The sequence below is a fragment of the Doryrhamphus excisus genome, linkage group LG11, assembly GCF_037039965.1.
Source record: "Doryrhamphus excisus strain RoL-2023G ecotype Guam linkage group LG11, RoL_Dexc_Guam_v1.1, whole genome shotgun sequence".
NCBI lineage: Eukaryota > Metazoa > Chordata > Actinopteri > Syngnathiformes > Syngnathidae > Doryrhamphus > Doryrhamphus excisus.
Genome location: NC_136367.1, coordinates 8,542,975 through 8,566,838, shown reverse-complemented (window position 1 = coordinate 8,566,838; position 23,864 = coordinate 8,542,975). Strand labels below are relative to the sequence as shown.

The 23,864-nt window shown below is 41.5% G+C and overlaps 1 protein-coding gene across 2 annotated transcripts; it reads right to left on the bottom strand.

The window, feature by feature from the left end:
- Positions 1-1,180: 1,180 nt before the first annotated feature.
- LOC131097673 (paired amphipathic helix protein Sin3a-like) lies at positions 1,181-20,325 on the bottom strand. 2 transcript variants are annotated; one of them, XM_078794704.1, is made up of 22 exons: positions 20,088-20,325; positions 19,882-19,941; positions 16,838-17,054; positions 14,294-14,473; positions 14,075-14,181; positions 13,636-13,954; positions 13,285-13,536; positions 13,026-13,178; positions 12,691-12,846; positions 12,522-12,608; positions 12,304-12,422; positions 10,800-11,025; positions 10,601-10,717; positions 9,958-10,196; positions 9,703-9,886; positions 9,042-9,615; positions 7,897-8,066; positions 7,624-7,797; positions 7,452-7,538; positions 7,272-7,363; positions 3,539-3,746; positions 1,181-2,620 (listed from the first exon to the last, which is right to left on the bottom strand). In XM_078794704.1, exons 3-22 carry the CDS (start codon positions 17,030-17,032, stop codon positions 2,402-2,404), a joined length of 3,858 nt encoding a protein of 1,285 aa, XP_078650830.1. In that variant the 5' UTR covers positions 17,033-17,054; positions 19,882-19,941; positions 20,088-20,325; the 3' UTR covers positions 1,181-2,401. The 2 variants fall into 2 exon arrangements, with proteins under 2 accessions (XP_078650830.1, XP_057901878.2); XM_058045895.2 differs by lacking the exon at positions 19,882-19,941.
- Positions 20,326-23,864: the final 3,539 nt, after the last annotated feature.

Below are 23,864 nucleotides of genomic sequence, written 5' to 3'. Positions count from 1 at the left end.
CACAGATTGCAGTCTTCAATAGAAAGCGGCCAGGCTGGTGTAGATGCAGAACAAAAAGGAAGCGCCATGTTTGTGTCTATAAAGGATAGTTTAATAGCAAACACCAGACTAACCCACGTGTACATCAACAAGTGAAGAGAACAGACAGTAAAAGAAGAATCAATGTATTGGTGTACATTATCGTCTCCTCCACGGGGCCGTGGGGCCTCCCACATTAAACATGATGGTTAAATACATGAAATAAAAAGCAAACTGCAAGATTGTCTGGAGCTGGTTTCGGTTGTCAGCACTTTTAAAAGTTCCTGTGAGGAAGCAGCATCCCGAGAACGTTGCCAATCTTTGCTAGTTTTGTGATCGTTGGTGTGAGATGTCTACAGGCACATCCTCACGTCTGCATGTGGCACATGGAAGTTGGAGTCATCGTCTCGTCTTATTCTACATTAGCTACAATCTCTACATCAATATTTGCATTTTAGGATGGCCGACCCACCAAAGACCATCAAACATTCTCTTTTACCAGTAACCCTTTCAAGGGGGGTCGACATTCACAATAGGGAAGAAGTATTGCTGACTGACTTGGTTGACCCAAAAACTGTACACAGCTGACACTGAACTATTCTATACTGTACACGCGTCAGTGGAGGTATCGGCACTATTACGGGAAAAGACACATTCATATGCAGGTTTCACAGGTGAAACAGAACAAATTTGCCAAATGTAAATACAACATTTCAGTCTTTAAAAAGACAGGAGCCATCAGTGCCGTTTGGCTTCAGTCAGTCCTTTTAAAACCCGAGCCACAGTGATGCCAAAGAAAGGCGTATAAAACAGTACCTATCTGCTAAATCAACCACCGGAGAGGAACGGACCGCAAACACAAAAAGGTTGGAAGCCGCCCCCATTAGTAAGAAGGAAAAAAATAAAACTGCATCCTGCTGTAACGAGCTGAATATCAATACTGTTCCTGTGTGCTACACATTGATGACAACATTGAAAAGACATGATTTCCAAAAGAAGGGCTTGGATGCACTGGTGCACCTTTACCTGCAAGAAAGCCATTCACAAGCTGCGTTGCTCCCAGACTGGGAAAGCTTGACTCACATCATTTTTCTACTTTGTCAAATATCTTCTATATTGTTTACAATTATGTTCTATGTTGTGCTATTTTTTTCTGATAGTGATCGATAGATATTAAAAATGACATCAACACTCGGACATGGAACAAGCTAGCGGCAACACAAGCTTTTGGCATAAGGAGTACTACAGTAAAGTCTCGTTATATCGATATCGGTTAAAACGAATTACTACTTATTACGATACTATTTTCATTTCCCGGCAAATTTCTAGTCTTTTATGATATAATTAGCTCCGTTAGTACGATACACGGTTATTATGATAATCCGGTTACTAGGATGCCCTTTTCATCTCCCGCCAGCCAATTTGGTCTGCTTATATCGATACAAAAGCAGCTTAAATCAATCTTTGCTTAAGGATGTCAATACCAAAAAAGAACACGGCGAACGGCTGCTTCCAGTCAACTTTATTTTTCACACTTCCACCACCAGAGTGCAGCACACACAGCGGAAAACACCCGTCCCTCGCGCCTACCCCTCCGGGTGGCAACACCTTCCCTATCGATAGTTCCGGGGTGAATTATGTCCCGGTAACCGGTAATCACTACAGCGTAAGTTTATTTTTATTTACTGTAGTACAAAATGTATTGTAGTACAAAAGCATGCTAGATACGCAATCCATGAACTCAAGAAGAAAATTACATGCCATATCAAAGATCCGCTCACTTTTAATGCAGTTCGGCGCAGGATCGGATATATGGATACTCCGGTTATATCGGTATTTTTTCCGACTCCCGAGAATATCGATATAACGAGACGTTACTGTATTTGGATGAAAAACATAAACAAAGCAGACGAGGTCAATCGAGTGTTTGTTTATTAGCGCCGTCCCTACTACCCCCCCCCGACTAAAAAAAAACTAAAAAAAGGTTTCCCGCCATATCATTTTTACCAAGTTAAGTTTCACATACAAAAGAACAAACAACATAGAACATCATTCCAAACAATATAGATTATGAAAAATCAAGTCAGTGGTCCTTTAGAGAGCTTATGCTAGCTATAGCTAAACAAACAAATATGCAGGTGTTTTTCCATAGAAGACACCCCTCTCATCCTCATGACTGCGGCGTGGACAAAAACCTGATTTTGCAGCATGGACACGAGTGTGACGTTTCCAGATGATTTACCTGCATTTGCAGAACCTCCATCAGCAGAAGACGTGCCCTCAAGGTTGGCAAACTAATCCAGTAGCAGAAGGGCAAAGAATGAAGATCCGGAGATCCGGAGTCGGAGCGTCCCTCCCCCGGGTGATCTGACAGGATCATAGGCTACTGTGTTCTGTACTTGACCCTGTACTTGTTAACGTTAAGGTAATGGAGAACTTCCAGGTTGCAGGTGGTGGTACAGGGCACCAGGCCATCTTGTCCGTCTCCCATCAGCCATTTGCGGCTGTCGGCAGCCATGTCGCTTGTCACATGCTCTTTGGCCCAGGTGTCCAACCAGGCCTGGAAGCGTCGGTGCAGGCGTCTGTGGACCCGCTGGTGGGACTGGAAGACACAGTGAACAGACGGAGGTACTTTAGCTGCACATTAGAGCTGGAACAGGCAGATCCAAACCACAGGTCGGTCAGTCAGTAAGGACACAAAACGTCTGTGTGGCAGACAAACTATGCATCCAGTTATACTACTGGTCTTGGCGGTACAATGCCTGCACAGTCGCCATTCAGGATTCTGCAGAAAACCTTTCTTTGTAAAGCACTGAGATTTTGCACATTTTTCAGTGGTCGTTGAACGTGTGTTCCTAGACCGTGGCTCTGATTCCATTAATCACGGATTAGCTTACATTATCATTCATTAGTGGCCAGTACCTATACATTATACTTTAAATGCATTTAATAAGGGCGGCACGGCGGTCTAGTGGTTAGCACGCAGACCTCACAGCTGGGAGACCAGAATTCAATTCCACCCTCGGCCATCTCTGTGTGGAGTTCATGCCAGGTACTCCGGTTTCCTCCCACATTCCAAAAACATGCTAGGTTAATTGGCCACTCCAAATTGTCCATAGGGATGAATGTGAGTGTGAATGGTTGTTTGTCTAGTATATGTGCCCTGGGATTGGCTGGCCACCAGTCCAGGGTGTACCCCGCCTCTTGCCCGAAGACAGATAGGATAGGCTCCAGCACCCCCGCGACCCTCGTAAGGAAAAGCGGTAGAAAATGAATGAATGAATGCATTTAATAAGTGTGTGAGGCATATTTAGGGCTTGTTGTGCGTGAACAATGGCAATCAAAGAGAGAAGAGGGACTCAACGTAATCTAATGTTTATCTGAAATTAGTAGAGAACTTCATTGTCAAGCTACCGAGAGCGCTTGGAGGGAGTCAAAACTAGACATGGGCCATTGTTGGTCATGTACAGTTGGACTTTTTTCTCCCTTCATAATAAAAGGTTTGATTGAAATGGTTTACCTGATGAGCGCGTGTGAGTGCCGTGTGTCTGTACATGAAGTCCTCCGACTTGCAGACGTACACCTTGTAGGAGTTGAGCTTGAACATGCACTCCATCTTGAGGTGGCTCTTGTCGCCTTGCAGTTCCGGGTCAGAGGGGCCCGTCGTCATCCTCTCCTGTTGCAGCTGCTCCCATCCTCTCTGGCATTTCCTTATTCTTCTCAAGTTCCTGAAAGCCACAACAGTAGTTGTCATAAATACAAGCGGACTCGTTAAAACCACCACTCTGTGTTCAGTTCAATACAGTAGGGTATCACATTTAACTTCTTAGCTCCTATGCCATGTTTCTCAAAAAATGACATTGGTCTCCTCATCAATGGGTGACCTTGGGAAGGTTTGGTGGCTTCTGTAGCTGTTCAATGGAAACGAATGGCAGCTGATGCTATGGTTGACGGCTCAGGCTTTTAACTTGTTAATGCTGCTCAACTTATTTAGTGTGGATTGGTGGACTCGGGTTTGAGCCCTGGCGGGTGAAGGGTCGGATTGCACAGGTGACCATAGGTGAGTGAGGTTTAGAGGGGTGAGTGGAACAGATGTGAACCAGTATGTTGGTAGGGTTCACTCCACACCCTAAAATGACATTTTTGTCCAATTTAAGAAAAAAAAAACGGAACCCCCAATGTGAGCCCGTGACCACACATCTCCACCGTAGGTGAGAAGCGGCCAAGGTCATCAACCCACTGACCAGTGCAGCTCTGAAGGCAGTGTGGTTTACTGAACATACCCTCACACAGCTCCACAAGCTGGCATCCATTACACAACCTCAAAACAAAATGAGCCCAGACACATCGGTACTGGATTGATTCAAATTTTTCAAGAAACATGACCCTGGGCCCAAGAGGTTAAAGGTTAAGTTGAAAAATGTTGAAGTCAGCATGTCACATGCTATTTCACAGCCTTATTCATACAAACTGCACAGAGCCATCTATCCATCCCTTTGAGGAAGAATGTTTACACCCATGCATTGCAACTCACCCAGGAACAGAATTAGATAGAAGGTCAAATCATTCGGGAAATGTGGATCTATAAGAGCAGCAGAGGCAGCAGTCGTAATATTTCCTTCACAATGCAGTGACTGTGTTGTTGTTGTCAGTTCAAATCCATAGGAAAAATTCAATTTTAGTCATTATTGATCCCAAAATTGTGCAGCTAAGAAAATAATCACCCGACTGGCATGAAAGTTTGAAATGTGTACTTACTGTGTTGCCCGTGTCGCCACGTTGCACCAGAACACAAGACTTACCACAGAGGGTAGTGGCTGTGCGAGGTGCATGAGGCATATTTTTGCTTTCAGGGTCCGCTTAAAAAGACAAAAGACTTTCCAGGCCAAATTCAGGTAAAAGCGTTAGAAACAAACACTAAAGAATTGCTGCCTTGGTTGGATACCAATCAAAAATATGAGCGGGGAATACTTAGATGTTCAGATGTTCACATACTGCCACCAACAATGCACAGTGTTATGATCATGCGATGAGGACCAAACCCAACACAATTGAAAAGGAAAAACTGGACTTGGGCTGCCACTGGGTGTTTTGTGAAGACAGACTGCTGACCTCTCAGATTGGATAGTGGTATAAAATAAATAAAAAAATTCAAACAAAGATGTAGGCAGGCTCACGATTAAACCTGAAGTGGAGAGAAGATATGTGCAATGACTCAACGGTAAGACCAAGCACACTAATTGGACTAGTTTCTGACAGCTTTTTGAAATGCTTATGGCAGGAAATTGGTTTTTCCCCAATGAGAAATTGAACATATTGTCAAATTCCAGCCCAACAAATTATGCTTAATATCACTTATACATCTTTACAAAAGCAAAAAAAACCTATATAAAATAAGCTTAGCAAACATCAAAACATGCCACGACAGTAAACACAGTATGCATATTAGGAATGTCACCTCCCAGATTTATGCAAACCAAACACAGCACCACGATGAGCATGAGGATGAGCTGAAATGTGTTGGGCCGAGGAAGGCAAGGCACTGTTCGTACAGTTGGGCAGGCAGTGTTTGCATGTTCAAGCCTTAAAACCAACCTGCTTTATGCTTCGGCGTTAAGGCGCTTTGCCTACAGTATGCAAGCTGCCTCCTTCCCTTCCAAAACCTCTTGCATAGCATGACAAGAAAATGTAACCTGGTGCCGCAGTGATTTTAGCCCATTATTTGAACCTTTCTCTGATTAAAGAACATTTACAAGAAATTACTTTTGTAACAATTTTGTAAGTGATTAGCTCCAGCTCTCTTTAATTACCATTGTTCACTCAAAACAACGTGAAACAAGCTAATAGGTCCACGACAGTTGTGGTAGCTCACGCAACCCTAACGAAAACCTACAAACGGATCAAGGCGCAGTGACTACTACATAGTTTTGGTTTAAACTCGCGTTCTGGCAACACGGACCATAAGGGCTGTGATTGGTAAAATTTTAGTACTTTTACTGTACACGTTTTCTCCTCTGACTTTGGATCAATATTTGCATTAAAAATGACTGTTGTAAAAAGTTGATTAGCTCCAACTTCAATAACATTCTTTCATTGACACTTTTCGGTAGTAATAAAAATTGCTAAGCTAAATAGTTTACCAATTAGAAGCAAAAGCTCAAAATAAAAGCATTACTGTTTTAAGTCAACTTATTCTCATTTTACTTAAACGTTTTTCATGAATTTTGATTAACCTTAAGTGAGCTGGTCGGGGCCACGCAAAGGGCCAGCACGGCCTGCGGAACCGTATTTGGCCCAGGTCTGGTTTATGGTTTGGACAGCCTCAAAAACCAAAACAAACGTAGCAAAATTCAAAAGCAGGCTTCACACGTGGGACAGGAAGACAGAGCATACACGGACATGCCTCCGTGAAAGGCTCTACAGCGTGAAGAAAGAAATAGACCAAGATCTGAGCATACACTTTAGATGATCATTTTATTGACAAACCCTATTCCTCTTTACAAGTGATGCAGAAAATGTGCTTGAGTTCTAAAAAAAACTTGGGCACAAATCTCTCAAATGGAGGGAAAACCTCATCCACAACAACAGTGCAACAGGCGTGCACTTTCCTATTTCTTACAAACATAACACTGAGTTTACAGACTAAAACAAAGACATTTGTGAACAGCGATTAGGTCTCATACAGGACTCTTGCTTTGAAGACAGTTACAAAGAAGGCATGATACGTTCAAAAGATTTGTCAGTTTGCTGTCTCATACATATTTTGTCTTTCGCCAAACTCAGGAAAAAAAAAAGAAATAACATGGCAGAAGATGGGACCCATTTGTTTTAGTCTCCGCCTGCGTATTCACTGACTCAAAATCATTTGAATTCGACAAGATCAATCACACCAAATGTGGAGATTCCAAACCATGATAAAGCAAACCCATTTCCTTTTAAAATCTGTGTATAAATAAAAGCTATTTAAAAAGCAACTGAATGAATGAATAAATAAATTCCCTTTTCATAAAAGAATGACTATGTAAAGTGCAATCATCCGTGTGAGGCAGAGGCTTTGACTGTAACAGTGGCGTCACGATTGTTTCTTACAATCTCTGTCTATTACCAAGCACCTCTTCCGCTCAAAACCATGACACAGCACTTCCTACATGCCACTGCTCTTAATTGTCAGGTGTCTGGCACATCAACAGCTGAGTAGAGGATCAGCACAGGAGTTGTAAAAGAGCAGACAAGAAGGAGACATGGACCCTCACCTGGGAAGGAACACTGGTTTCTGGGCCAAATGCTCACGCAGCTCTGGAGATGCCGAATCAGAGTTTAGGTACCTGCCCACGTCCGACCACCTCTGTTGAACACAGAGAAACGGGAGTGTTGATCATTGAAACCATTTCTAACCTTGACTGTGCTGAAAAGTGCATCATTCAAGTCCTTGCCTCCGCTTGCTCATCAGAGTTCTCCTCCTCTGTGTCCAGAAGCTCCATAGTGAGACAAACAGTGTCTTGGTTCTTCATAAACATCAACTGGACCAAACAGAAATTAAATATCAAAAGAGTCCACAGACTAACTCACAATGTTAGCACGAAAGCATGCCGGATTCAAGGATACCTTGAAGCAGTTCTCATCGGACATGAGATGCTCGGCTTTCCGCTGGTAGGTGCCCTCAGCAGTGGCCCGGGATGCCTGTGTGGGCAGGGTGCCCCCGGTGGCTTTATTGGCCATTTCACTCAGGTACAAGTCCATTACACGAGCACATGCATCATCAGTGACAAGGTGCTGGAGCTAAAAGAAAATTGCGGTGAGTGATTATTATTAATCTATATGAATATTATCATTGTCGGGCAATCTGGCAGTGAATGGATTAAAATGGATTACACTGACCTGCCGGACAATGCTCTGAATGAGTTTGTCCATGGTGAAGGCAATGTAGGCATGGATAGTAAACATTTCCCTCAAGGAATCCTCATACTGAGCTGGTTCCATGTTTCCATCCAGAAGGTTCCGCACCATTTCCAGAAAGACAGAGTAATAGTCCTCTACGTCAACATCCACTGCAATGAAACAAAGTAGCTTATTATAGTAATGTTATAGTGCAAAATGAGTGAGTACAGTAAAGTCTCGTTATATCGATATTCTCGGGAGTCGGAAAAAATACTGATATAACCAGACTATCCATATATCCGATCCTGCGCCGAACTGCATTAAAAGTGGGCAATAATGCACTCGACATTGTTCTATAGTATAGAACAATGTCGAGCAGCTTAAATCAATCTTTGCTTAAGGATTTCAATACCAAAAAAGAACACGGCGAACGGCTGCTTCCATTCAACTTTATTTTTCACACTTCCACCACCAGAGCACAGCACACACACCGATTCCCGCACTTCCTGGTTCACAGGTCATGGTCAACCCGCCCCACATAGCTGGCCAAACACATGCCTGTATAGAATCTATACACACACACGAGAGAAACCACGAACGCCAGCATGTACATATGAAAAACAGTGATTATTGCAAGCAATAAAAAGATATCTGAATACATGTATTTGTACGCTTGTGTCTTCGTTGGAATAGGTGTGTATGCTATGTCAGTTGGTTCTTCTCTTGCAGGCATGTGTTTGGCCAGCTATGTGGGATGGGTTGAGCATGACCTGTGAACCAGGAAGTGCGGGAATCGGTGTGTGTGCTGTGCTCTGGTGGTGGAAGTGTGAAAAATAAAGTTGACTGGAAGCAGCCGTTCGCCGTGTTCTTTTTTGGTATTGAAATCCTTAAGCAAAGATTGATTTAAGCTGCTTTTGTATCGATATAAGCAGACCAAATTGGCTGGCGGGAGATGAAAAGGGCATCGTAGTAACCGGATTATCATAATAACCGGGTATCGTACTAACGGAACTATTTATATCATAAAAGACTAGAAATTTGCCGGGAAATGAAAATAGTATCGTAATAAGTAGTAATTCGTTATAACCGATATCGATATAACGAGACTTTACTGTATAGTAAAACTAGAGATGTTTCAGACTTACTCGGCTCCCTCATCTTGAGTTGGAATGCTGGATTTTCATTCTTGTCTTTTTGGAGCCCAAACATTTCTTTTTCCCATTCCCTCTCGCGGGCATCCTCCTCAATCTGCTTCTCGGCCTGCCCATAGATTTGCAGTAACCGAGTGCAGAGGATGTGATGGAGGCGGAGGAAGATGTACCAGTAGTTGTTGACAAAAAACAAATTATAAGCCTCATCTGTGGCCCGCAGTTTCTGAGCTGCCGTGTTGCTGAAGAGGAGCTTTGTCTTGGACGGGCTGCTGCCTGGCAGGCCGTTGTGCTTTTTCGATCCGTCTTGATCCACATCCATGTCCTGTGCTTCCTCCTCCTCCACGTCGGAGAGCTCACCTCGCCGGGTGAAAAGGAGATCTGGGATGAAGTGGTGTATGATCTGTTTGATCTTGAACTTGTCGTCTTTCTGGATGCCCACTTGTCTCTTGACGTGATGAATAATGAGGGCAGCAGCATCTTCCAGGATCTGACTATCATCATACGTCAGGTTTATGTGTGGGCCACTAGGAGGCGTAGTGTTGGTTTCCTCCGATGCTCTCTCTTGCCGCTACAGAAGACAGCCAGACGTTCATCCACAAGTGATGTGATGTTTAGAAAACGTCCAGACGCATCTGGACCCTTTGCAACCACTTACCTCATCAAATAGCAGCTCAATTTCATTGAGCAAGGTTTTGGAGCGAAACACTTTGGTGTCATTCTGTTTGAAGTTGATGCCTTGGTGGTCAAGAGACTTCAGGTAATACTTTTCATTCTGGTCCCTCCATATTTTGTTGAAGCCTCTTTGGGCTTCTCTCCACTCTTCCTCTTTAATTTTTAACCTGAGATCAGAACGTTTCAAGTCAATATAGACATATTACATTAATTTATAAGTATATATATTAATAAAAACCTCTTTAGCACTATAGGGACGGTCACAGTTGGGTTCTTCTTTAGACCATCAATGATGTCGTGGGCCCTTTCCCCGTATATTCGCTGGATAGCTTTGCGGTGAATGACCTCTGAGGAGCCCCCCAATGTGTTGTCCAGCTTGAAGCGCACCTGCTCCTCCGCCGACATTCGTGAAAGCCTCTGTTGGACCGACTCAAGGGCTCGTACCGTGGCAAGATTGGTCTCCAAAACAACATCAAGCTGAGGGGTATGCAATTACATTGACTTTTAAATGAATTGACAATTAAAGTTTGGAGGACTTTAAGATATGCATCTTAAAAGGCAAACAATTTGGTTTTGTGCAAAAGTTATGAATCAAAAGCTGAAAAACAAATAAAACAACTTCACAAAGTCAGAATTGTAACTCTCCTCCATATGTAAAGTTACAAATATGCATGATTTAAGCTTGGCAAATGAATTCATACCAATCTATTCAGGCTGGAGCACACCAAACAAATCACTATACAGTTTAAACGTAGTACACAACTGTGTCACCATCAAGTGGGCTTCTGTTATTTTTGGTCATACATAATCATGCGTACCGAGGCTAGAGAAAGATGAGCATGAGCATTTTTATCAGGAGTGAGTAAGCTGCATAGTCCTACCTCAAAACGCTCATCCTCACATCTGTAAATGTGCTCTTCATACTGAGTCTTTTTGGAGCTTACAAAAGTAGAATCTTCAGACCAGGATGGAAACGACACCCACGTGTCATTGAGAACCTGAGACAAGATACCAGCTTACTAAAATCCAGCCCTAAAAATCCCAAAGGAGCAAGTAGAAACAACCAGTGACTAGACTGACCTCTCGACATAGTGGTGTTCTCCCTGTGCATTTAGGCTGCATGTAGCTCTTGGGTAGCGCTCTGTAGCTGGAGCCGAGCCTCTTGCAGGAAGCATAGTCAATCTCCATGGCAATGCCCTCAGTTGCCCGCTCCTTGGGTAAAGTCTCCGCATGGCTCGACTCACTGTGACTGGATTCTCGGTAGCCCAAGAAGTTTTTAAACCATGTAAAAAGTTCTGGGAATTTTCTGAAAAAAATTGAAACAAAGTACATGGAACAGACCATTACCAAAGGTTTGAATTGAGTTGTGTCAAATGTTAATCTAATTCAGGGGTGCTCATTAAGTCGATCGCGAAGGTGGTACTGGTCGATCGCGGTGTGACATTAAAAAAATATCATCCTAGCATCAATGCCGTCACTTGATTGATATACAGGGCAGCCATTCAGATGAAGACTGAATGTTGCCCTTCGGGTGACCAATCAAATCAAACAACGTCTCTAAGTGCAGCAGAACTTACGATGTCAGCCTATCATCCATCCCCGTTACTTGATTGACATACAGGACAACCAGTCAGATGACAACTGAATTTTGACCTTTAGGTCACCGCTCATGCGTAAACAACGATGCAAAGTGCTAAGCGAGTCGGCGAATTGCGTCAGATTTTAAGCCCTCGCTAAAGTTTATGGTCACTAAAATGAGTGAAGGAGCTGGACCAAGTAAAAAGGCAAAAACATATCACTTCTATACGGATATGGAATATTATACGGATATGATACGGATATTATCCATGACTGATAAACATTTGGAAGTGTGCGTGAGGCTGGCTATCAGCAGCTACCGTCCGGACTATGTATCCCTGGCTGATTCAATTCAGTGCAAGTCATCAAAGTAAACTCAGGTAATTACAAAAAATGTTAATAGTTAATTATGTGTGTTTTGCAATATTGGCTCATTTGGTTATGTAAGGTACATCAACATACATTGTACGTACAAATAATCCTCAATACATTTGAAAATAAATAGATGTTTTGCATTTTTGTAGTGGGTAGATCATTTTGACTCGGTCATTTTAAAAGTAGCTGGCATGCTGAAAAAGTGTGAGCACCCCTGATCTAAGTAATTAGAGTTTTCAAATTAACATTAATCAGCATTTGCAATTTTGTGAGAAATTTGCATTTTTTTTAAATATATATTTTATGAACAAAAAGCTAAATGACCAGACACAATTACATTATATTTGTATGTATTAACAACTCCAAATGGTCTGAAAATTTTTATGCTACATATCACACGTCTTTTTTGTTTCTTTTTATTTGCATTCATAGTCACCACATGAGTTCAATTCACCGTTTTAAGTTTACATGTATTTTGTAGGATTTCCAAGCATACTTTAATGCAGCAAATTGTACTTCCACAGTAAGTGTTGTGTGCAAGAGTGATAACAATATCTACTTATTGTTTCTCTTCATCTTTCTGTTATTTAGATCATAACAATAAGTCAAACAGAGGGTAATGTGCACTCACCCAAGAAATGGGACGACTAGCTGAACCAACTCTGCACGTGAAATCACCTCCTGGTTAAAAATGTGTAAACACCGCAGGAAGTTTTCATATGCCTCGGAGCTCCTCAAGGCTTTCTTCACCTGTTTTTTAGTGATGATTCAAAATTACTTTCCATTTTATTCTAACAAGAGAGAGAGACTTAAAGAGGAAGACATTATTTTTTCTGTTACATTACTGACCTTTTCAAAGAACATGGTTTCGGTGCTTGTGCTGTGTTTGCCAACTTCAGCTAAGCCATGGTCCTTGCCAACTATTTTTGGTTTCTTCTACAAAACATCAAACACAAAGATTTTTAAATGATATTTACTATCACATGCTAAATCAGATCAGCATGAAAAACTGGTGTACCTTGAGAAGGGGAGAAACTCCCACAGTTCCGGGTCTCTTGACCGTTAGTCCATTGTGGCTTAATTTCTGTTTGTTGTTTGGTAAAGGTCTCTTGATCGTCCCACCATGATCATTACGCACTGACTCTGCCCTGTCAGGTGCAGTTTTGCCAAGCAGCTGAGCAGAAGATGAAAACAGTTGAAAAGACACAGGATTCAAATAAGAAATAGAAATGCACAGAAGGAACATAGACTTTCTCTCTTTAATTAGTAGTTCTAAACATGCTAACCGAGTTGATGTCTCCTCCAGGACTAAAAAAAACAAAGCAGCTTGCTGATATTAGCAGATAAACTCACTACTGAGCTGTTGGCATCAGGCAGGAACTGTCCAAATTCTGAGAGCAGGTCTTCCTGGTTCTTGAAGAGCCTTGCAACTTGAGTGTAGACTTCCTGCTCAGTCAGAGCTGGAGTATAATTGCCTCCTGCCTCTTTGGCATTCCTCTGTTCTTTCTGGAAAATAAATACAAATAAATAAAAAGAGAAGTAGCCTTGCTAGCACTGATGGATTCATACTTAGTTAAGGTGCAAACCATTGCCATCATCAGTGCTTCCTGACCTGGTATGTATGCAAGATTTCCAGGAAGGCTTTGTAGATGTCTGGCTGACCCTGGAATCGGTTCTTGATCTTGTTGACATAGTTTATTGCGTGGTTGAATTCCACAGGCTGGTTGTTCTGGAGTGGTGGACCAGCAGACGGGGTGCTGCTGACAGGAGTGTGGGACTGAACTGAAGGTGACCGTGGTGAGGCGTAAGATGGGATGGATGGATTCGGCTGGCTGGTGGGGGTGTGGACTGGAGACTGCATCGCCTTTTGGAATAGAGAGCCAATGAGGTGACAAGTCGGCACATTTGGTGAGCACAAGAACATGTTTGTAATATTCTGACACTGATGCGCTTTGAATTATACCTTGTTGATTTTATTTACTGCAGGCTGGGTGGGGACTGGTGGCGTGACAGCAGCAGTGTGTGAGCTGGCCTGTGGCACACTCTGGTGTTGATGCTGGCTAACAGGTTGGCTGGGTGTCCCACTTACTGGGATGTTTTGAACAGATATACCATGAGGGGTGATGTAGTGAATCTGGCCTGGTGTGGTCACGTTAACCAGATCGTTAGTCTGAACCTCAATTTTATAACCGGGTGGCAAGAATGTATTAAAGCCCATGATGAGGTCTGGGTGACCCTTGAAGAGCTGGGATACACGACTGATAACACCAGGAGTGTCTATGCTGTAACAGAAAAATGGTTATTACAACTTTCAGCGTGATTGTTCAGAAACATCAGCATTATTAAATAGCTGGCAAATTCTTAAATGTGGAAATACAGTATGTCATTATATCTTAACTGACCTCTGTGACTTAAATTCTTTCATAATGTCCAGGAAGTCATTATAAACTTGAGGCTGATTTCCAAACTGGAGCTTCACTTGATCCAGGTATGACAATGCATCTTCAACCTAAAAAAGAAAGCGGCGTTCAAGTCACTGACAAATTCCCCAAAGAGTGTAGACTGTAACCAAATGTAGACAAGGTTACAATTTGACACTGCCCTTGTTTGATTTGTCTCACCTTCAGTCGCTGAAACTGCTGCTGTCCTTGGGCTGAAGTCACGGGTGCAGTTGAATGCACATGACCCTGGATCAGTGAAGGGCCCTGAGATTGGACTGCTATGTTATGTGCATGGGCCCCAACATGTTGGGCAGAATTGTTAAGTCCATGTCCACTTGTGCTCTGAGGCATTGTTGGTACCTTTTAAGAAAGAAATCATACTTTCATTTTACAAGATCATTATTGCCTTCCTTGTCGTAATTCCAGCAGCTGTATGTCGGTGTAAAATAGCCCATATCTAGCCTTTGAAATGTTTAATTCATCTTCAATACAATTGAGTTTGAACATTTTCCTTCTAGGTCCCTTGATAATTGAGGGGGGGAATAAATGACTAATTTATTATATATTATACAATATTTTTTAAATATTAATATTTGCCTTAAACACAATATCAAAACCAACCATATTGTTGATAACAATATAGACTGAATTTGCGCTGTAACTCCGGAAGAAGCCCGGAGGCTCAGTTGAAGCAAACAGGCTGGTGCATTTTCTGTGGAAGAAGCAGTAACTCGGTAACATGGGGGCACTTTGAACCCAGAGCATTAAAAAAAAAGGTTTGCCTTAAAAAGATTACATTTTACTTTCTCTATATTCATTTTAAAAAGAATGACCCACTTCATTTTAGCGGCTATTAATAGATACGATTTTTCCGTGCACCTTTCATGTACCTTAAAAATGTAATAAAATTTAAGCATTTATTTTATTAAAACAACTTTATATGTGGGCTGCAAGCTCTGGCTGCACGGTGACTGAGTCGGCCACACGGCTAGGAGACCCAAGTTCAATTCTACCCTCGGCCATCTCTGTGTGGAGTTTGCATGTTCTCCCCGTGCATGCGTGGGTTTTCTCCGGGTACTCCGGTTTCCTCCCACATTCAAAAAACATGCTAGGTTAATTGGCCACTCCAAATTGTCCATAGGTATGAATGTGAGTGTGAATGGTTGTTTGTCTATATGTGCCCTGTGATTGGCTGGCAACCAGTCCAGGGTGTACCCCGCGTCTCGCCCAAAGACAGCTGGGATAGTCTCCAGCACTCACGTGACCCTTGTGAGGATAAGCGGTAGAAAATTACTTTATATGCGTATTTACATGCATATTTGGCTTTCATGTTCTCGAAACTCAGTTTGTATCAGGATATACGTACTATATCGTATATCGATATTTAACCGAAATATGTTGGGATATGAGTTTTTGGTTCATATGGCCCAGCCCTATGAACGAAGGAACAACATGTCAGCTATGGAAATTGAGATACATTTTAGGGGTGTCCCTATCCAACTTTTCCATTCTGATCAGATAGCTATATTGCAGCCTTGAATATTGGTCAATGCCGATACCAATCCAATGCGAGTGTGGATCATACACATTACTTATTCTATTACTTATATTGTAGTGTGGAATGTTAGAAAAGGCTTGAACAAGTGATATTCCTTAAACTGGGAGAAATAACCAGTAAAAGTGGGTATGAGGAAAAACGTCCTAATGTACTAAGGGGCCTATTATGCTAATTTTTCATCCTTTTGTATTGAGTTGTGGACTCCTATAGAGCAGCTACACACAATAACCCGCACAGAACACTTTCTAGATATTTCAGAATCTGCACATCTTCCAGCTGTATTTCCAAAATGGTCAGTTTTAATTTATTCCGACTATGGCTCGCCTGTGGGCATGCTCACTCGCTGTGATTGGCCCCACTCAGCTTGTACCCAGGAACGTCCATATAAGGAAGTCCGGCTCACTGTGATATTTAGAGTCATCCCCAATTTATTTCAAGGCTCACTTCCAAATGCGCAAACCTCATTACCTGACAGTTCGGCATCATTTAAAACGAGAACACAACATTCTAACTACATTTATGGCTCAGAAAAGTTGGACATTTTTATATTTAAATTTATATACATTATTATGACGATCAAACACCTCAAACACGAAGGCACCACTGCCCGAGCACCTCCTGTGTTACTTTTCCCCCAGTTGAGCGTTAATGCACTCATCGTGTTCATTCTGTTTAAAACCAAAATATTCCCATTCTTTGGTATTCACCTAAAAATCACTTATGTAGCCATTCATGTTAGCGTATGTTGGCTGCGAGGGTAGTAGCTAGAAGCCCCGCCTCCACAAAGAGGTGGAATGAGATGAGAGCTCACTCTCGTTCATTCCACTTATAGAACCAATGCACACACAGATGCAGAGTGAACCCTCTTGTTATCTAGCCTATGTGTCACAGAGACTTTATCAAGGAAGTCAGAATTTTGGACATGTTTTTTTTTTTTTTAATCATTCGATAAGTCGATTTATCCATTATCGTGACATGGCTGTCAATATTGGATCGGGACACTCCTAATACATTTGCAGAGGCTATGGAAACCAGGTATCAAAAGAGGAGTTCAGAAAGATTCACTTATTGAAATTGATATTTAACAGTTGACTTGTTAACCAGTTACATTCTCCCACAGTCAATCAAGGAAATAAAGGAAGTGAAATGGACAGTGTTCTACTGACCTGGTAACCCTGTGGAAGAGAATACTGGATGCCAGAAGATGGCTGCATGTTGTCTGAGGCCGCCTCTATCACAGCAGTGGTTGGGGCAAGGGCCCTATGCTGGAAGCTTTCTGCAATGCCCTGGACTGGGGTACGATGTGACTGCTGTTGCTGGGCTGCAAATATTGGTTCCTGGTCCTCCACATGCCTCTTCATTGTATTAACATACTCAAAGGGGCTAAAGAGAAAAGGACACATGCAAAGCTGACATTATGCATTTAAACCAGTACTCCTTTCAAAAGTAGTGCAATACATTTTGTGTAACACAACAAAATACATGCCAAATTGACATTAGACTTGCACAAAGCAAACATTTATTAGTAAGGGTGTCATGACCTACGAAACAATATATTGCAATCTACTAATTTAGTTATACTACTGGGTGTATCAAAAAAGTATACTCTCCAAAAAGTAGCTGCTAAAGTGAAAATACCAAACCATACCAAAACTTAATTGCATGCAATTAGGCTCGTTTTCTGGTGGGCAAAAAAAAATCCACCAAAACATTATAGGATTAAAATTTAAGGAAATGTTATAAACTGTGATGCAAAAGGAAATTTTTTGCTCTTCTATGCTGAAAAATATTCAATTGTAACTTTAGTGTAGATTACACTGCTGCACCCCCAAGGAACAGAAACTGTATCAGACAAAAAGGCTCACTCTGTTCATGCAGTTGTTCTATGGAACAAATGTGACAAGGTGCTGAAACCAATGCTCCCTCTTCCTGTCTGTTTTCATGCACATGGTAATATATTATTACGTTCATTTTCATTCATTTTTATTTATTTATACATTAATTGATTTATTACCAATAAATCGGTAATAGAAAATGGATGGATGATTTATCACCATCACAAGCCTGGTGAACATGAGGCATTTTTCTTCACCTCTTAGTATTGTTTTAAGTGTTCTATTCCAACGTGACACCTGTATTTAATCACTGAGCACACTGAGTGGAGATGTGCTTTGTAAATAAAATGTTGGCAATGCTCTTAGCAACTTTGCCATTAAAGTAACAATGTTCTCCATTCATGTTCTAGTTGAAAAAAGGCAAAGTATGTTTCTCCTGTTGACATGGAAGGAAATAGCACAAACATGACACGGAGAGCATACAAGCATATTCAAGAGTCAAATTGCATGTTGAGTACTATACATTTGTACATGTTGGTAGGTCTGCATTGAAATGAAAGCCTCTCGCGGCCCCCAAAGGGACCCCCACTATTTGAAAAGCACTGGGACGCCGTTGTTGTTCATCAATAAAAAGTTTGCACATGCAGCTGCACGCACATCTGCCTATAGTTTATGCACACAACTGTCAATAGTTTAAACACATGCAAACATCTGTAAGTAAATGATCATCTTATTTTCATGTTTTGTGTTATGTTCTAAATCTGTGAATAAATGTAGATATTTTGTCATCAAAACTCTTTTTTTTCCTGGGTTGTTTTTATTGTTTCATAGAAGTGAACAATTGTTCATATGTTTAAGGTGTCACTAAAACAAAAAATATGTACGTCGGTCACCGCTCAGCTTGAATTTGCTTCTCTTGTTTTTGTTGAAAATCCAGGGTTTCCGCTAAAACCACCCTGTGTTCTGCTGCCAATTTATAAAGACCTAAAAGGCTAGAAACAAACTTTTTTTCTGATGAAAGAAGATAGTAAGGTTTCTTTCCATAGTTTCAATGTTTATGTAGTTCTAAAACTCAATATTTTGTGGGTCTTGAGTGTTCAGCAAAATGCCCGAAAACTATGGCAGTATGGAGTACTCCTTTGAGAATGGCAGGCAGTCAAAGAGTTAAGTCATACACACCACTGAAAAACGCAAACCTTACATCACAATGAGGGGCGTTTGTAATATTTTGTGCCTCCTGCAATCTGACCACAATACAGTATTAGGGACAGACGTAGTGTAGTTACTACTACTGTCAACGACAATAAATAACCTCAACCTCTTTGTGTAAAAAAATGTATTCGCTCAGCACGTATTGTTTATAGACAGCGCAAAACGTAAGTCAATTCTCCCCCCCCCCCCAAGGATGTTGTAATTTGTTGACGCTCCCTATGACGTCACAGGCTTTTGCCAGCAGGGAGACTCCGGAGAGCACAGACGACTGGAGTGCTGCCTGCCTTCTTTGCGCGCTGCTCTGCACCAAATTGGGACAACAGCCTGGCGGAGCGAGCGGTGTCGAGTAGCAGCGATCGTGTCAGGCTTATATACAGCTGATAATATTTTCGCTTAAAGACGGTATAAAGTCAAATATTCGTTGTCTAACACAAAAAGCATCGGCTTTTTTGCTCGCCGTTGTCTCTCTCTCCCTCGCTCTCTCTCTCTCTGTTTAGCTGGCAGTAGCCGTGCCTCTTCCCCTCCCCCTCACCGCTAAACCCCGACTTTAACCGTTCCGTCGTCGCCGAGCTGACTGCTTTCCTGATGGCTGACGTTGACACTCGTACTTCATGAAGTTAAGCCTTCACCGTCCGGACACTGCTAGGGGGTAACACTCGACCGATATCGGCGTGTCCGTGTCGGGTCATCGCCCCTGTCAATGGAACTAAAAACAGTCCAGACGAATCGAATGTGTTGGCTAATTAGCGTTACCCTTACAAGTCGTTTTTTAACAGTGCTACAGCAAGATCAGATTTTTTGTTCAATATATACGGCATACATATTACTGTGGATTACACCGGCAAAGTGAGATTTGCCTGTGTTTGGACTTTAGGAAAGGATGTATTTATCAGCTCGTATTGAACACCGACGCTAGCCACGCACTGTGCACAGCAAGCTAGTGCTAGCTTCCGCGTAACGTCGAGTCGACGCTCAAGTTTTGTCGGGAATTCGACGGTTAAAGATAATGTTGTCCCCTAAAAAGACCCCGCGCTGATATTAACAGTTGCCTCGCCAAACTTTCTGGCTCACACGGCGAACTTCTTTGAAGACATGTTGAGTTCCTTGTCAAGTTCATCTTGAAGCGTTAGCCTGACAGCTAAATCAGTGTGAGGACCACTTACCTCGCCAGCCTCACCTAAACGTGCCTTCGCGTAACCTTGACTTTCCGAACAACCGGGAGACTGTAATATACAAAACCAAGACATCGCAAATACTTGCAACTTACTGTGCGACAAGGTTATGTAGCCGCTAATGTGTGCTAGGTTTAGCACAACAACCACCCCCACCAATGCAGGCTATGCTTGGCTAGCTAGCTAGTTTAGCTTACCTCTCAAGGCTGTCTCCAGCAACAACGTGTCACACCAGTGATAAAGATGGGCAAACCTCTACAGGATCATGAAGATAACCGAGGCTGGATGTGAAATTTTGTTTCCAATTGCCTATTAGAATAGCCAAAAATGAAATCGTCCGTGCCGCTAACAACAGGGTATGTATGGAGCCGTGTTCGTTGAACATAGGGGCGTGTCTGTCATGGAGGAAGTCTCCTCCCATGCTTTGCTGCCATTGGTCAGTCGTGGAGGATGAAAACAAATACAGCATCAGTATCTTTGGTTGGTTTATGTCTACCCGGCCTGTTTAAACGCGAGGGTGGAGTTACAAAGAATAAAACAAATAACACGACCCATTAAATGCGGGTATTTTGTATTATTCATTAATTAATTTGACTAGAGGTATTTAAAGCTTGCCCTGTCACCTGAATATTAGAAACACCTGCACACCATTCCAAAATCACAATAAGACCAATATTGGTATCTTTCTGACTGTGGTAGCAACTATAGATGTAAAGCTGTCACTCATCTATTGAATTGTAGGCAATTTCTACTTCAAAGCAATTAATGCAATTTTTTTCTTTGATTGTATAAATTTCCTCAAGTTATTATAAGGTGATAACAACGGTTCTCCTGACAAATAGACAAAAAAACATATAGCACCTTGCATGACACAGATAATATAAGACAAATAATTCCAGTTAGACTGTCAGAATTAAATGCTGGAAATATATAGTCTGGCCTCCGGTTAATTTTGTTAACTCAGAGACATTACAATATTGAAACACCAAAAGTTGACTAACAAGCGATGTTATTCATATTTTTTTAAAGTAAGCCTCGTGCGTTAAGGACCAAAATTAGGTTTTTAATCAACCCTTAGATGCACGAGTGACCGGACCCAACACTCTTCCATACGTGGGTCAAATATGACTGATACTAGAATCAATGCCTTTTTATGCCAATTTTGCCATTTTGGTTAGGAATAATCACTTGTATGATATTTAGTATTATATTTAGGACCACACAAGAATGATTTCATGTTAGAAAAATCTTCATTTTTCACTTTTTAACATCTTTGAAAAAGAAAATGACCCCGTACAACAATAGAAAATGTGAGGATCCATTGTGTGTTGCATAAAGGTAAGTTCAAAATGTGAATGGCATGATATCAAAAACATGTTTTTTGAGGAATACCTGGAATATGAAATGATAAAATGTTTTCATTACGAAGATATTTCAAGAACACAACCTGACCGGGTCATTTTTGACCCACTTATGGAAGGTTGGGGTAGTAACACAAAAACGAAAATTTCTTAAAATATATAAAAGACAAGTTAAAAATGTGAATGACATGATATCAAAAATATGTTTTTTGAGGAATACAGTGCATCCGGAAAGTATTCACAACGCTTCACTTTTTCTACATTTTGTCATGTTACAGCCTCATTCCAAACTGTATTAATTTAATCTCTTACCTCGAAATTCTACACAAAATACTCCATTATGACAATGTGAAAAAGTTTTTTTTTTTGACTTTTTTTGAATTTATTAAAAATAGAAAACTAAGAAATCACATTTACATAAGTATTCACAGCCTTTGCCATGAAGCTCAAAATTGAGCTCAGGTGCATCTTTTTTCCACTGATCATCCTTGAGATCTTTCTACAGCTTAATTGGAGTCCACCTGCAGTAAATTCAGTTGATTGGACATGATTTGGAAATATAATAACTGTCTATATAAGGTCCCACAGTTGACTGTGCATGTCAGAGCACAAACACCAAGCATGAAGTCAAAAGAACTGTCTGTAGACCTGCGAGACAGGATTGTCTTGAGGCACAAATCTGGGGAAGGATACAGAAAAATTTCTGCTGCTTTGAAGGTCCCAATGAGCACAGTGGCCTCCATTATTCGACTAGTCAGGATAGAAGGAAAAATGAATGCAGCAATATTTTCATCCAGGATATCTCTATATATTGCTGCATTCATTTTTCCTTCTATCCTGACTAGTCTGCCAGTTCCTGCTGCTGAAAAACATCCCCACAGCATGATGCTGCCACCACCATGCTTCACTGTAGGGATGGTATTGGCCTGGTGATGAGCAGTGCCTGGTTTCCTCCAAACATGGCGTCTGGCATTCACACCAAAGAGTTCAATCTTTGTCTCATCAGACCAGAGAATTTTGTTTCTCATGGTCTGAGAGTCATTCAGGTGCTTTTTGGCAAATTCCAGACGGGCTGCCATGTTCCTTTTACTAAGGAGTGGCTTTCGTCTGGCCACTCTACCATACAGGCCTGATTGGTGGATTGCTGCAGAGATGGTTGTCCTTCTGGAAGGCTCTCCTCTCTCCACAGAGGAACGCTGGAGCTCTGACAGAGTGACCATCGGGGCCTTGGTCACCTCCCTGACTAAGGCCCTTCTTCCCCGATCGCTCAGTTTAGAAGGCCGGCCAGCTCTAGGAAGAGTCCTGGTGGTTCCAAACGTCTTCCATTTACGAATAATGGAGGCCACTGTGCTCATTGGGACCTTCAAAGCAGCAGAAATTTTTCTGTATCCTTCCCCAGATTTGTGCCTCAAGACAATCCTGTCTCGCAGGTCTACAGACAGTTCTTTTGACTTCATGCTTGGTGTTTGTGCTCTGACATGCACAGTCAACTGTGGGACCTTATATAGACAGTTATTATATTTCCAAATCATGTCCAATCAACTGAATTTACTGCAGGTGGACTCCAATTAAGCTGTAGAAAGATCTCAAGGATGATCAGAGGAAAAAAAGATGCACCTGAGCTCAATTTTGAGCTTCATGGCAAAGGCTGTGAATACTTATGTAAATGTGTTTTTTTTGTTTTCTATTTTTAATAAATTCAAAACATGTCAAAAAAACCTTTTTTCACATTGTCATAATGGAGTATTTTGTGTAGAATTTTGAGGTAAGAGATTAATTTAGTTCAGTTTGGAATGAGGCTGTAACATGACAAAATGTAGAAAAAGTGAAGCGCTGTGAATACTTTCCGGATGCACTGTACATGGAATATGAAATAATAATTTTTCATTATGAAGATATTTCAAGAAAACAACCTATATTCCACTTTTTTTTTAAATTGGAAAAGCTTGTTAATGCTCTTACTGGGTCAATAAACATCAAACTGTGATGCAAAAGTGCTTTATTAGTATATTTTATCAGAGTGATAATGCATTATTATAGAGGAATGGTCTCAAACATAAAACTACCATGAGTCAACATCAAGATCTTCGATGTTCAACAGTAGTTACCTTTTTCGTAATTACATCATTTCAGTTTATAACAAGAGTGACTAAATTGAGGGGGGGAGGGAAGTTACAATTTGAACAAAGGCATACCTCAGGTTAAAATTCTGCACAGCTGGATGATTTCATACATTTCATATCTTTTGTTATGTCGTGTTGTTCTTTTCTTACGAATGAATGTAAATAGTGTAGATAACAGCAAAATGGGGATGGTGTAAGCCGGGGGTGGGCAAACTAACACCAAGCATTTTGGAATCTGTGCAAGTAGTCCGAGTCAATCTGAGTTGAACTGTTGATGCTTTATCGTTCATATTGTATATCACACATCCTTTAATCATGTTGATTGCATGACATGCATGACAGATGATTATGACAGAATTATAATATATAGTCTGGCCTCCGGTCAGTTTTGTTAACTCGGTGTCAAAAGTTGACTCACCCCTGGGTTAGGCATTGCAGTGGAACAAATGTCAACAAATGTGTACTGAGAGCAACACAGGGTCAACAACAA

Bases quoted from the DNA above. Each gene is read 5' to 3' on its own strand.
- LOC131097673 (XM_078794704.1), bottom strand. From the start codon at position 17,032: ATGAAGAGGCATGTGGAGGACCAGGAACCAATATTTGCAGCCCAGCAA. The intron at 9,616-9,702 runs GTAAGTGGTTGC...TGTCTTCTGTAG, and splicing joins TTGAGCTGCTATTTGATGAG to CGGCAAGAGAGAGCATCGGA. The intron at 3,747-7,271 runs GTGAGGGTCCAT...TGTGGCTTTCAG, and splicing joins AAACCAGTGTTCCTTCCCAG to GAACTTGAGAAGAATAAGGA.